General features: G+C 47.8%; 1 protein-coding gene across 1 annotated transcript in view; it reads left to right on the forward strand.

The window, feature by feature from the left end:
- Positions 1 to 13,611, forward strand: part of OTUD7A (OTU deubiquitinase 7A) — a 162,195-nt gene that overhangs the window by 129,399 nt on the left and 19,185 nt on the right. Inside the window, exons 8-9 of the mRNA XM_052659938.1 lie at positions 9,303 to 9,430; positions 11,450 to 11,599. Coding sequence (XP_052515898.1) covers positions 9,303 to 9,430; positions 11,450 to 11,599 — 278 coding nt within the window. The remainder of the gene's footprint in view (positions 1 to 9,302; positions 9,431 to 11,449; positions 11,600 to 13,611) is intronic.

A 13,611-nucleotide genomic window follows, 5' to 3' on the forward strand; every position in this document is an offset into this window, starting at 1 on the left:
TGCCTACACTGTGGTGCCTTAGGAAATCTTTTTGAAAAGCTGCCCATCTGGGCAGGCACAGTCCCTGACCAGATACAGAGGCCCACCACAGGGCACTGGCTGGCCTCAGCCTCTGTGAACCCCTCAGCTCCCCCATTCAGCTCCCTCTCCAACTACGTGTCCTCATGGCTCCAGACCTGCCCAGGAGAAGGGGTCAAGCCCCACCACTGGCAGAAATGCTGCCAGTGACACATATGTGTCAACTGAAAAAAGTGCACAGCGCAAATGTTGAAAATTATGTTTTATTTAGCAAGCAAAACTGAGGGCCTAAGCCCAGGAGGTAGCCTCTCAGATAGCTCAAAGGACAGCTCCAAAGAGGTAAGGGAAGAGCCATGTGGGAGTTTTCACAACACAGACCAAGTAGTCAGAGCATCAGAAGATTACAGTTAATTAAGGAAAAGCAGCATTTGAAGTTAGGAAGTGCGGTGCTTTTCCGTGTATTGGGAAAGTGCAAGAGTCTGGGCTCCCTGAAGTTATTCCTTTGATATGCACCTCAGCTACCCGGGGCCAGTATCCTGGGCTTTCTCATCCTTAGTGTCCTCCGGGTGCACCATTGGGGGTGTGTGCAGCATCTGTTGGTTTGATGGTGGGCATCCTGTCCATCCTGAGTTCCCTCCGAATTCGCCATCCAGGCAGCTGTAAGGTGATGGCTTGGTGGCTGTGGCGTCCTCTGTTTACGGACGTGGCAGGCAACAGTGTGTTCATTGACGCATAACGAGTGCTGTGCAGCTATGGGAGGGGAGGAGACCTGCATACTATGGCACAGGCCTCTCTGGGATGACCCTTAGGAGAAGGAAGGGTCGGCAAAGTCCATGGAGTACCCTGCCTTTCACCTAGAGGTGGTGAGGAGGGTTTTATGTAGAAGCTAGATATGGACATACATTCATAGTCCTGTATATGTGTGTATGCACACACAAACACATATGTGCTTGTATTTTATAAGTTTTTTATTGAAATATAGTTGATTTACAATATTGTATTGGTTTCAGGTGTACAGCAAAGTGATTCGGTTGCACATATATACATATTCTTTTTCAGATTCTTTTCCATTACAAGATTATAAGATGCTAAGTATAGTTTCCTGTGCTATATCATAGGACTTTGTTGTTTATATTTCTATATATAGTAGTGTGTATCTGCTAGTCCCAGACTCCAAATTTATCCCTTCCAATACCTTTCCCCTTTGGCAACCATAAGTTGGTTTCCTATGTCTGTGGGTCTGTTTCTCTTTTGTAACAAGTTCATTTGTCTCAGTTTCTTAGATTCCACAGATAAGTGATATCATATGGTGTTTGTCTTTGTCTCTCTGACTTGCCTTAGTATCATCATCTCCAGGCCCATCCACGTATGCTTTTATTTTCGGGTGAGAGGGTGCACAGGATGCACATAACTGTGTCACGAAGAGGATCACCATGGGTGTGGGCAACTATGCAACTTATCTGAATTGGTACATTGCGGAGAGTGAGTGGCCACCGGCCATTCAGTTCCGTTCAGTTCAGTCGCTCAGTCATGTCCGACTCTTTGCGACCCCATGAATCGCAGCACGCCGGGCCTCCCTGTCCATCACCATCTCCCAGAGTTCACTCAGACTTGCGTCCATCGAGTCAATAATGCTATCCAGCCATCTCATCCTCGGTCGTCCCCTTCTCCTCCTGCCCCCAATCGCTCCCAGCATCAGAGTCTTTTCCAATGAGTCAACTCTTCACATGAGGTGGCCAAAGTACTGGAGTTTCAGCTTCAGCATCATTCCTCCCAAAGAAATCCCAGGGCTGATCTCCTTCAGAATGGACTGGTTGGATCTCCTTGCAGTCCAAGGGACTCTCAAGAGTCTTCTCCAACACCACAGTTCAAAAGCATCAATTCTTCAGCGCTCAGCCTTCTTCACAGTCCAACTCTCACATCCATACATGACCACAGGAAAAACCATAGCCTTGACTAGATGGACCTTAGTCGGCAAAGTAATATCTCTGCTTTTGAATATACTATCTAGGTTGCTCATAACTTTTCTTCCAAGGAGTAAGTGTCTTTTAATTTCATGGCTGCAGTCACCATCTGCAGTGATTTTGGAGCCCAAAAAAATAACCTCTGACACTGTTTCCACTGTTTGCCCATCTATTTCCCATGAAGTGATGGGACCAGATGCCATGATCTTCATTTTCTGAATGTTGAGCTTTAAGCCAACTTTTTCGCTCTCCTCTTTCACTTTCCTCAAGAGGCTTTTTAGCTCCTCTTCACTTTCTGCCATACGGGTGGTGTCATCTGCATATCTGAGGTTATTGATATTTCTCCCGGCAATCTTGATTCCAGCTTGTGTTTCTTCCAGTCCAGCGTTTCTCATGATGTACTCTGCATATAAGTTAAATAAGCAGGGTGACTATATACAGCCTTGATGTACTCCTTTTCCTATCTGGAACCAGTCTGTTGTTCCATGTCCAGTTCTAACTGTTGCTTCCTGACCTGCATACAGATTTCTCAGGAGGCAGGTCAGGTGGTCTGGTATTCCTATCTCTTTCAGAATTTTCCAGTTTATTGTGATCCACACAGTCAAAGGCTTTGGCATTGTCAATAAAGCAGAAATAGAGGTTTTTCTGGAACTCTCTTGCTTTTTCCATGATCCAGCAGATGTTGGCAATTTGATCTCTCGTTCCTCTGCCTTTTCTAAAACCAGCTTGAACATCAGGAAGTTCACGGTTCACGTATTGTTGAAACCTGGCTTGGAGAATTTTGAGCATTACTTTACTAGTGTGTGAGATGAGTGCAATTGTGAGGTAGTTTGAGCATTCTTTGGCATTGCCTTTCTTTGGGATTGGAATGAAAACTGACCTTTTCCAGTCCTGTGGCCACTGCTGAGTTTTCCAAATTTTTTGGCATATTGAGTGCAGCACTTTGACAGCATCATCTTTCAGGATTTGAAATAGCTCTACTGGAATTCCATCACCTCCACTAGCTTTGTTCATAGTGATGCTTTCTAAGGCCCACTTGACTTCACATTCCAGGATGTCTGGCTCTAGATGAGTGATCACACCATCATGATTATCCGGGTAATGAAGATCTTTTTTGTGCAGTTCTTCTGTGTATTCTTTCCATCTCTTCCTAATATCTTCAGCTTCTGTTAGGTCCAGACCATTTCTGTCCTGTATTGTGCCCATCCTTGCATGAAATGTTCCCTCAGTATCTCTAATTTTCTTGAAGAGATCTCTCGTCTTTCCCATTCTGTTGTTTTCCTCTATTTCTTTGCATTGATCGCTGAAGAAGGCTTTCTTATCTCTTCTTGCTATTCTTTGGAACTCTGCATTCAGATGCTTATATCTTCTTTTTCTCCTTGGCTTTTTGCTTCTCTTCTTTTCACAGCTATTTGTAAGGCCTCCCCAGACAGCCATTTTGCTTTTTTGCATTTCTTTTCCATGGGGATGGTCTTGATCCCTGTCTCCTGTACAATGTCATGAACCTCTGTCCATAGTTCATCAGGCACTCTATCTATCAGATCTAGGCCCTTAAATCTATTTCTCACTTCCACTGTATAATCATAAGGGATTTGATTTAGGTCATACCTGAGTGGTCTAGCGGTTTTCCCTGCTTTCTTCAATTTCAGTCTGAATTTGGTAATAAGGAGTTCATGATCTGAGCCACAGTCAGCTCCTGGTCTTGTTTTTGTTGACTGTATAGAGTTTCTCCATCTTTTGCTGCAGAGAATATAATCAATCTGATTTCGGTGTTGACCATCTGGTGATGTCCATGTGTAGAGTCTTCTCTTGTGTTGTTGGAAGAGGGTGTTTGCTATGACCAGTGCATTTTCTTGGCAAAACTCTATTAGTCTTTGCCCTGCCTCATTCCACATTCCAAGGCCAAATTTGCCTGTTACTCCAGGTGTTTCTTGACTTCCTACTTTTGCATTCCAGTCCCCTAGAATGAAAAGGACATCTTTTTTGGGTTAGTTCTAAAAGGTCTTGTAAGTCTTCATAGAACTGTTCACCTTCAGCTGCTTCAGCGTTACTGGTTGGGGCATAGACTTGGATTACTGTGATATTGAATGGTTTGCCTTGGAAACGAACAGAGATCATTCTGTCATTTTTGAGATTGCATCCAAGTACTACATTTCGGACTCTTTTGTTGACCATGATGGTTACTCCATTTCTTCTGAGGACTTCCCTGAGCAAAATAGGAGGTGTGGACACCCCACCTTGGGGAGGGCAATAGGGAACTTGTCCTGGGGGGGCCTGCACCCAAGCTGCCCCTCTGTGTGGCCGGGTGACTTCCCTTGGGCAAGACCCCACTGACTGCCCAGACTAGATTCCTTGTCGATGACATGGGCTCTTGCTGGGATGCCCTCTAAGGTTGTTACTGCCATTTAAGCCAGGACATCCCCGAATCTGCACTGTGCCTTTTCATTCCTGCCACCAGCTTCAGCGCCATCTGGACTCGCTCCACCATCCTTGTGTCTTGGTCCCACCGCCTCTGCTGAGGGAACCCATCTTTCTCAGGGGGTTTTCACTGGTGGGTGGGTGTCCCTGTGCTCCTGATCCCCCCTCCCCAGGTACACACTGAAGTAAAGGGAACACACTTGTTGTGGCCTAGGGCCTGTGAGGAAGCTCTCAGACACACCCAAGTGTGAGCACAAAGCAGTTACATTGCATGTTAGTCTTCTTAACCAATAACTAAATGTTTTAGGGATGTTAGGTGTCTTTTCCCAGAGGCAAGATTCTGTTTACAATCCCGCATCTAGCATTGCTCAGTCAACTCACAGGAAGTTGATGCGAAGTCTTGGGATGAGACGTGGACTTGAGTATTCAGGACTGGCTTTGCTGGAGCTGATTTCTACCAGCAGGCTCAGTCATAGTAACTCACACACACAGGTCACTGTTTCAAAATCTTCTCCCATTTGCCCATTTGCACCTCAGAGGAGCCTGAGGAGTCGTCAAGCCAAATTCCCAGCCTGCATTCAATGAGCAGGAATATTTGCTGAGGCTCCAGAAGCAGAAGGTCGTGGCGGTGGTGCTGAGGGGAGAGCACAGAGTGAGGACCCACCCCCAGCTCAAACCTGCTCCCTGTGCCCTGGGAGCAAGGAGCCGGAGCAAGTAGGGAAGGACTTAGAGATTCTCCAGCTGCCCCCAGGGTGGAGCTGGGACACTTTCTTCCACCTTCTGGGCCACTGAGCAGAATCACAGTTGACCTTTGGCTCTCATGTTCAACACCAAGACAGGATTTGCTCTGCTTTAGGCTCATCTCCATAACCCTCTTCCAGTTGGGCTTGCACCCCCATCACTGCTGCCTGTGTCCAGCTATGAGGCTTGCGGATGTAGGTGGTGCAACCACATTCCCCGACCCTAGCACAGATCTGGGACAGATGGACAGACAGGTGGGTGGGTGGATGGACAAATGGATGAACAGAGGGATGAATGCATATGTTCATGGATGGGTGAGAATATGCATGCATGGATGGATGGACTGAAGCATGCATGCATGCATGGATATGCGTGTGACATTGTGTTAGACTCGGCGTGTGTATGTTTTAACATGCTTCTCTTTTGTGTCCCTTCCTTCCCTGAAAAATTCAGTCCTAAATCCGTAAGGTTCATCAAAGCAATATGAGCATCTGCAGTGGGCAGGGTGTGGGATGGCAGGACACAGAGGACCAAGGCCAGAGTGTCAGAGCCAGATGGAGTGAAGAGGGCAACTCAGGGGAAGGGCAACATCACTGGTGGAGATTTGGAGAAAGGAGTTAGAAGTAGAATGAACTCTGGGGTGTTAGACTGGAATGAGCAGTATCAGGGGACTGAAAGTTTCAGATAGATGGGTAATGGATGGATAGATAGATGATAGATAGGTAAATAGATAGATAATGGATAGATAGATAGATAATACATAGATAGATAGATGAAAATGTTTGTGTATTCATGTGAGAGTACAAACATACACACGTCTCCCAGCTCTATTTACCGAGTCTAGGGGAAGTGACATTAGCAATAATCATATTTTGCTTCTAAACACCATTATCCACCATTTGAAAAAAACCAGAAATGGCTAAATCCAGGGCTGAGGCAGAGGAGATATAAGATGAATCTTCTTGACTGAAAAATATATACAACCTAACAGTTGAGAGAGATGGTTTATTCAGTGGACAAAACTGAGGACTTAAGCCTGGGACACAGCCCCTCAGAGAGCTCGAAGAGATTGCTCTAAGAGGGAAGTAGGTGAACCAGGATATAGGCGTTTTTTGTAACAAAGACCAAGTAGTCAGAACATCAAAAGATTACCAAACCTCTAAGGAAGGTAGTGCTTTTGTGGGGGGGAGATGCGAGAGTCTGGCTCACGGATTGCTTTGATGTGCACCTCAGCTCTCTAGGGCCAGTATCCTGTGTTTGCTCATCCTAAGTCCACTTGGGGTGTATCACCAGGAAGAGGGGGGTGGCTGCAGCAGCTGACTGCTAGATGGTGTTGGGGGGCATCCTGCTTTCATCCTGAGTTTCCTCAGGGCTCACCGTGGGGGCAGCTATAATGACTGATGGCTGCAACACCCTTTGTTTACTGATATGGCAGGCAACATTTTTAGTTCACAACCTGGACCACCTCCTCCTGCTGAAAAGCAAGGATGTGCCCTAAATAGTGACAGGGGCTGTCACATAGCCATAGATCCCACTTGAAAGAGCTCCAGTGACCGGGTGGGTATCTGAGCATTAGAATTAATCACACTGATGGGTTATAGCCCACTGAATCAAATAAAAGCCCAGAATCTAGACTGATATCAATAAATGGTATCAAGGCTTGGTGAGGAGTAGAATATGTCTATAGGTTCCAAGTTCCTTCCCATAAAATGCTTATTAATTATGGATGGGAAGTGAGCAGCTCTGCAAGGGGAGCCTGGCTGATGGCCCCGAGAGGGATCCAGTTGACACCAGGCCACCTGACTGGATGCCACTAAAAGGATGCATCATAAGCCAATCTGCTCTGATTGTGAGAAAATACAAACCCAGACCACGGACATCAAGATTACCGGGAGAAATATCACCAACCTCAGATATGCAGATGGTACCACTCTAATGGCAGAAAGTGAAGGAGAACTAAAGTGCTCCTTGATGAGGGTGAAAGAGGAGAGTGAGAAAACTAGCTTAAAGCTCAATAGTCAAAAACAAAGATCACGGCATCCAGTCCCATCACTTCATGGCAAATGGAGGAAAAAGTGGAGATAGAGGCAGATTTATTTTCTTGGGCTCCAAGATCACTGCAGATGGTGACTACAGTTATGAAATTAAAACACACTTGCTCCTTGGAAGAGAAGTTATGACCAACCTAGACAGCATATTAAAAAGCAGAGACATTAATTTGCCAACAAAGGTCCATCTTGTCAAAGCTGTGATTTTTCCATTAGTCATGTACGGATATGAGAGTTGGACCGTAAAAAAGGCTGAGCACAAAAGAGTTGGTGCTTTCAAACTGTGGTGCTAGAGAAGACTCTTGAGAGTCCCTTGGACAGCAGGGAGATCAAAGCAGTGAATCCTAAAGGAAATCAACTCTGAATATTCATTGGAAGGACTGATGCTGAAGCTGAAGCTCTAATACATTGGCCACTTGATGTGAAGAGCCAACTCACTAGAAAAGACCCTGGGAAAGATTGAGGGCAGGAGCAGAAGTGGGTGACAGAGGATGAGATGGTTGAATGGCATCACTGACTCAAAGGACATGAGTTTGAGCGAACTCCAGGAGATAGCAAAGGACAGGGAAGCCTTGCATGCTGCAGTCCATGGGATCACAAAGAGTCAGACACGACCTAGTGACTAAACAACAATAAATGAACATTCTACACAATACCAGGTCTGTGGTCTTCAAAACAGCCCAGGTCCTAAAAGTCAAGTACCCTGAGGAATGTTCCAAACTGAAGACAGAGCTTCAGAGACAAGCTAAAGAGACACTACAGACGAATACAGCACACCGTCCAGAGCTGGAGCTTTTATTTCAAAGGCCTCGCTGGGGCAGCTGGCACATGGTTAACTAGGGTCTTTAACCGGGATCACATGCATCAGTGCATTCGTGATTAGATGAATTCTAGAGTCTGATGGTTACACAGGAGAGTGTATCATAGAAACGTAACCTTGTTCACAGGAAATGCACACAAATTTCTACCAGGGTGATGAGATTTCAGGCTGATAATCTACTTTCAAATGGTCCAAAAGGAAAAAAAAATTATCCAACTTTTTTGTGAGCTTTTGGGTATTGCCATTTTTTTAAGCATTAAAATAAAGTATATTTAATCACCAAAAAAAAAGAACAGGAAAAACCGCAGGTGCAGTAACAACAAAACTCCAAGGTGATTGTGAGGCATCCCTGGGGATGCAGAGCCTTTGTTCTAGAAGCCACTCAAGCAGTTGACCACAGGCTGTGCACAGAGCCCTTCCCCCAGGCAGCCCCACCCTGGAATCCTCAAGTGGGTCACACTTGGTAACTCTCACCCCCACCTACTCCAGTCATCAGAGATCACCCTCAGTTAATTCAGAGCACCCTCTACCTTCAAGTGCCCCAGAGGCCCCATCAAGCTGGGGGCACTGGCTCTCCCCTGTCCATGCTTCTTCCCTTTGGGGCAGCCTGGTTGTTGAGGATATCAAGGCTACAGTCCTCCGCCCATGTCCTAGAGTCCTGAGTGATGCAGATTTTGGAGCCTGCTCTCTCCCTGAGCCTCAGACAAGAGCCAGGGGACAGGCTGGGGAGAGTCCAAGTGGCTTGGTTGGGCAATCTGTCACTCCCTCCGCTTCACTCAGGGAAGCCTTCTCACCTCTCTCTTCAGTCGGTATTCCCTAGAAAGGCCCACAGATCTTGGTAGCAGTGGTCCCACCAGCCCATCAAATGTACCCAGGCATACCTGCGGCCCTGAGGGTAAAGCTTCAGCCTAAGCTGCTGGATGTGGTCATGAGCCCAAGGGGGAGCCTCCATTCCTCCTCAACCCCCTAGAGAACCAGCCCCCATGTGGCCACCCACTCTGAGCAGGATGCCTCTGCACCAGGGAGACTGCATCTTAAAGGGGGCTCACCTCCCACGTTGCCAGGTTCTCTGCCTCAGCTTCTCTCCTGAGACCACCCAGCCAGGGTAGGGGTGGAGAGCTGGGTCCAGTGTGCTTGCTGCCATCAAGTGGTGTGGAGGGAGGTGGCCCAAGATGACTTCAGATGGCCGAGACGGCCAGGGTCTGTGCAAGGAAGGGCCACGGGGAGGTGTTCTATCCTCCACTGTCCCCCCTGACTTGGTCCAGTGACAGGCTTGCTTCACTGTGTCCCCAGCATGGACAATGCCGAAGACCCAGTGTACGAGAGTCTGGAGGAGTTCCACGTTTTCGTCCTCGCCCACATATTAAGGAGGCCCATCGTCGTCGTAGCAGATACGATGCTGAGGGACTCAGGTGGGGAAGGTAAGTTTACCCATAATGAAACAGATGTATTTTATTCATCACCCAGAAATTGTAGCATCCCAAGGAAGGGACAGTTGAACATAACGGCTGAGCCTCCAGAAAGACACAGAACCTTACTTTGCCTGAACAAAGACTTTATTATTTCTCCTCAACTCCATGCTTCTTTTTCCTCCCCATGCAGGGGGGTGGTTACTCTTCTTTTATCTTTTTTTGGCCACACCACTCAACTTGTGGCATCTTAGTTCCCTGACCAGGGATTGAAACTGGGACCTTGCCAGTAAGAGCCCAGAGTCCTAACCATTGAACTTTCAGGGAGTTCCCAGGAGGATTACTCTTGGCTGTCCATCCACCCTGTGTTTTGATGGCAGGAGAAATCTGGCTGAGTAGGGGTCAGGATGAACCCTAAGGGGCTCCTGGCCCCACCAGTTGCCCATGCCCTCCAGTAGTGCCAGCCTTGTCCCAGGGCCACTCAGCCACTCCAGTCCCCTCCTGCCCCCATTACATGTTTTAAGAAGAAACAAGAAAGGTGCGAAGTGCCAAGTCACCCAAAAGGCTGTGATGGGACCAGAGCTGGGGAGAAGGAGGAAGGAATGGAAGGCTTTCCAGGGCTGGTACCTGCTTCACGGCCCATCACACACCCTCTCCCTCGGCCAGGCCAGTACTTCCCAGGGTGGACACTGCCTCCCACTTTTTAGATGAAAACCCCGAAGCCCAGAGAGGCCACACAATGTGCCCCCACCCCTGGCTGAAGCTTTGGAGGAAGCAGGATTGACCCAGGGAGAGGGCTCCAGGCGTGTTCTCCCTCCAGCCTTTCTGCTAGAGCCCACAGGATACCACCTGTGGGCTCTCTGGAGAAGAGGGACCAGAAGGGTCATTCCAGTGCAAGTGCCCTGCCTCTCGTGGCTGGTATAACCACAGAGGGCAGGGGCCTGGGGTATGTTGGTCACTTCCAGTGACACAGGCCTGCCGAGGTCCACAGCTCTTTGGGTGCAGAGCCAGGCCTCCCATCAGGGTCCCTGTACTCATCAGATCCCACAGGGCTGGGTCCACACTCCTTCCCTTGTCCTGTAGTCCTCTCAAAGGTTGGACCTACCTTGCCTCTCAAGAGAGAGAGGCCAGAAGCAGTCACTGATACAGACAGAGGAAGGGTGAGGAGGAATCCTGAGCTCATCAAAGTTATCCACGAGGTCAGTTGTCCTTTACTTCCACTCAGAGAAGGGCAGTGAGTCACTGACTCCAAGGCCAAGAGACAAGGTCCTTTGTGATTAAAAAGCAGAGGCCGTATCAGGGCATGTATTTCTAGTATTTACTGTATCTCAGTAAGAATTTAGGCCTTTTCCCCCTTTTGGTAAGGAAATGAACAAGATTGTCCCAGTTGCTAAAGGAACCAATCCCCATCTCTCATTTCCCATCTTACTTAGGACTTGGGCCTGGAGTGCTCTCACTGAGTTTCTCAAAACATAGAACAGACAAGCTCTGGAGCAGCCCAGATATTGTTCTGTGTGCAGGTGCTTTTGTGAACACAGGAAAACACAGGTTTCCAGGTAGCCATTAGTGCACATCCTGGCTGACCACCTAGGGCAGGTGTTTTGATCACCTGAGCACGCCTCAGGGCAGCAGGCAGGCTCAGCAGGTCACAGCAGAGTCCCCTCAGCCCTGGTCCTCTTGTGGTAGCCTGACAAGGCACCGGGACAAACAGGCCAGGAGGACGCTGCCCAGGGAGGCAGGTTGGGGAGGGTGCCCTGTCAGGCACAGGACTCGGGGTCTAATAAGCCTGGCCTCTGTGAGCTGGGCTTCTAATCCATCGTGGGCTGAGCAACACCCGGCTTCCAGGGAGCTCCTGCTGGGAGGAGGCCCCTCTACTGTGGCGTGGATCATGAATGATGATAGCACGCCGGGCTGCAGCCTGAGCCCACCCTCCGATCCCTCTGTCCTGTCACCTCCCCCGGGTTGGTGAGGGCTGCTGTCCGTGCCCCCTCCAGCTCCACGTGCCCTCCTCACCTTTGTTTGTGTCTGCAGCATTCGCTCCAATCCCCTTCGGAGGGATTTACCTGCCTTTGGAGGTACCTCCCAACAGATGCCACTGCTCACCTCTGGTTCTTGCCTATGACCAAGCGCATTTCTCTGCCCTTGTGTCCATGGAGCAGAGAGACCAGCAGAGAGAACAAGGTATGCCTGCTGCCCCTTGACAGTGGTGGGGACAGAGGGGCCAGGAGGGCAGGAGGTGGAGTGTGGAGCCCTTCCTTGAGAAGTGCACTCAGCAGTGATGGGTTTCGCCTAAAACTACCATATGCATGCAAAAAGTATTGAAAATACTGCCATTTGCAGCGACGTGGATGGAATGGATTTAGAGCGTCATTATCATAGATGATCATACTAAAAAGCTTAGATTATCATACCAAGTGAAGTAAGTCAGAGAAAGACAGATCATATGATATCACTTACACAAGGAATCTAAAAAATGATGCAAATGAACTTCTTTACAAAACAGAAACAGACTTACATAGAAAACAAACTTATGGTCACCAAAGGAAGAAGTGGGGAAGGATAAATTAGGATACACACACTACTATATATAAGACAAACAACAAGGGCCTATGGTATAGACCTGTACTCAGCATTTTCTAATAGCCTCTAAGGGCAAAGAACCTGAAAAAGGATATATATAACTGAATCACTTCATGATGAAATTGGTAATTCTGTCACCCTTGTCTAGTCTTTACTGTGGTTCCCTTCACTTCTTCACATATTTTATATGGATGTAGTTAATCTCAGATGTAATTTTTAAAAGCTGTTCTAGTGCAGTCACCTAACTATAGCTCACTTTCTTTGTAAATAAAGTTTTATTGGAACATAGGCACACTCATTCAAAGGCGAATTATCTGTGGCTACTGCTTTTGTACGCTAAGAGCAGTTGAGAAGCAGTGTCAGAAACTGCGTGGCATGCAGGGATGAAACCATTTACTAATGAGCGCTTTATGAACAGTGTTCGCCAGCCTCTCTCTGCAGGAAGCTTAGAATCAAAAGATGGACATTTCCATTCAAATCATTATATGGCAGCTTCCTGTCATTTCAGTGCTGCAGAAAGTCTTACCAAGCTGGGCCCACAGGCTGTGCACTGCACAGTCCCAGCCAGTCACATAGACTTGTGTGGGGCCTGTCTTTAGTTAACACGTTATGTGTCTGTTGTAGAGATGGTGGGATTTTGTTTGAAATGTTAACTGCTGATGGATGTGTAATTAACTGAGCAACAAAGAGGGAGCTCTTCCTTTTTCACTCTGTGTCTGGTTAGACAGAGAACCCTCAGGGGATCAAAGGAAGGAAAGGCTGAGTGATTTCAGGGTCCCTGCCATTGGCTGTGGTCCCAGGAAATCTGTGCTGGCTCATCCCATGGTGATGTGAGTCCAGAAGGAAGGGAAGCAGGGCCGCAGCCAGCTGAGGGGATATCATGTCCTTTTCCTGAGCCGTTTACAGACATCTCACTTTAGCCACATTTAGGCCTTTTCCGTTGTCTGTCTGCATTTTGGCCAATGAGAGCTGGCACCTCCCTCATGGCTTCCGGCTCTTCTCAAAGCTCACTGTGGCTCTTAGAAGACAAGAGGGCCCTTTCTCAGCCTCACCCTACCGGCAAGTGATTGAAAAGACCAAAAGCCTGTCACTTAGATGTTAGCCATGAGTAGTAGGTCAGCAACTCCTAACCTGGCGACTCAGAAGTCTAGTCTTCTATTGAACTGTAAAAAAAATGAAAAAACTATAAAAGAAAGATGAAATAATAACACCGCTCTATCACGGTGAAACACTGTAGAAACAGCATGTTGCGTATAAATTTTGGAGAATTTGAATAAAATTGGCTGTGTTTTATTTCAAAATTAAAAAATGAGGGCCCTTTCTCAGGACTGGGGGCCCAGGCCACTCATCCCGTCTCGCAGACTCTCTGGTAAGGGGAAGATCGTGGTCGCAGGGCCTTCCGAGCCGAGTCCCGTCCTCACGGAAGACACTGAGCTTTCTCTCAGGCCTTCCAGGTGCTGCTTTTGGATGCTTTCCAGGCCAGTGTGAAGGTGCTTGTCAACAAAAGGACAAATGTGGAGGAGTTCCACAGCTTAGCAGGGAGTGTTACAGAGGAATGGGTGGTTTCACCTCTGTGTAAGAAACGCCGTGAGAAGAAAGAGCCACCCCTATGG

This window comes from Budorcas taxicolor, chromosome 21 (genome assembly GCF_023091745.1).
Source record: "Budorcas taxicolor isolate Tak-1 chromosome 21, Takin1.1, whole genome shotgun sequence".
Taxonomy (NCBI): domain Eukaryota; kingdom Metazoa; phylum Chordata; class Mammalia; order Artiodactyla; family Bovidae; genus Budorcas; species Budorcas taxicolor.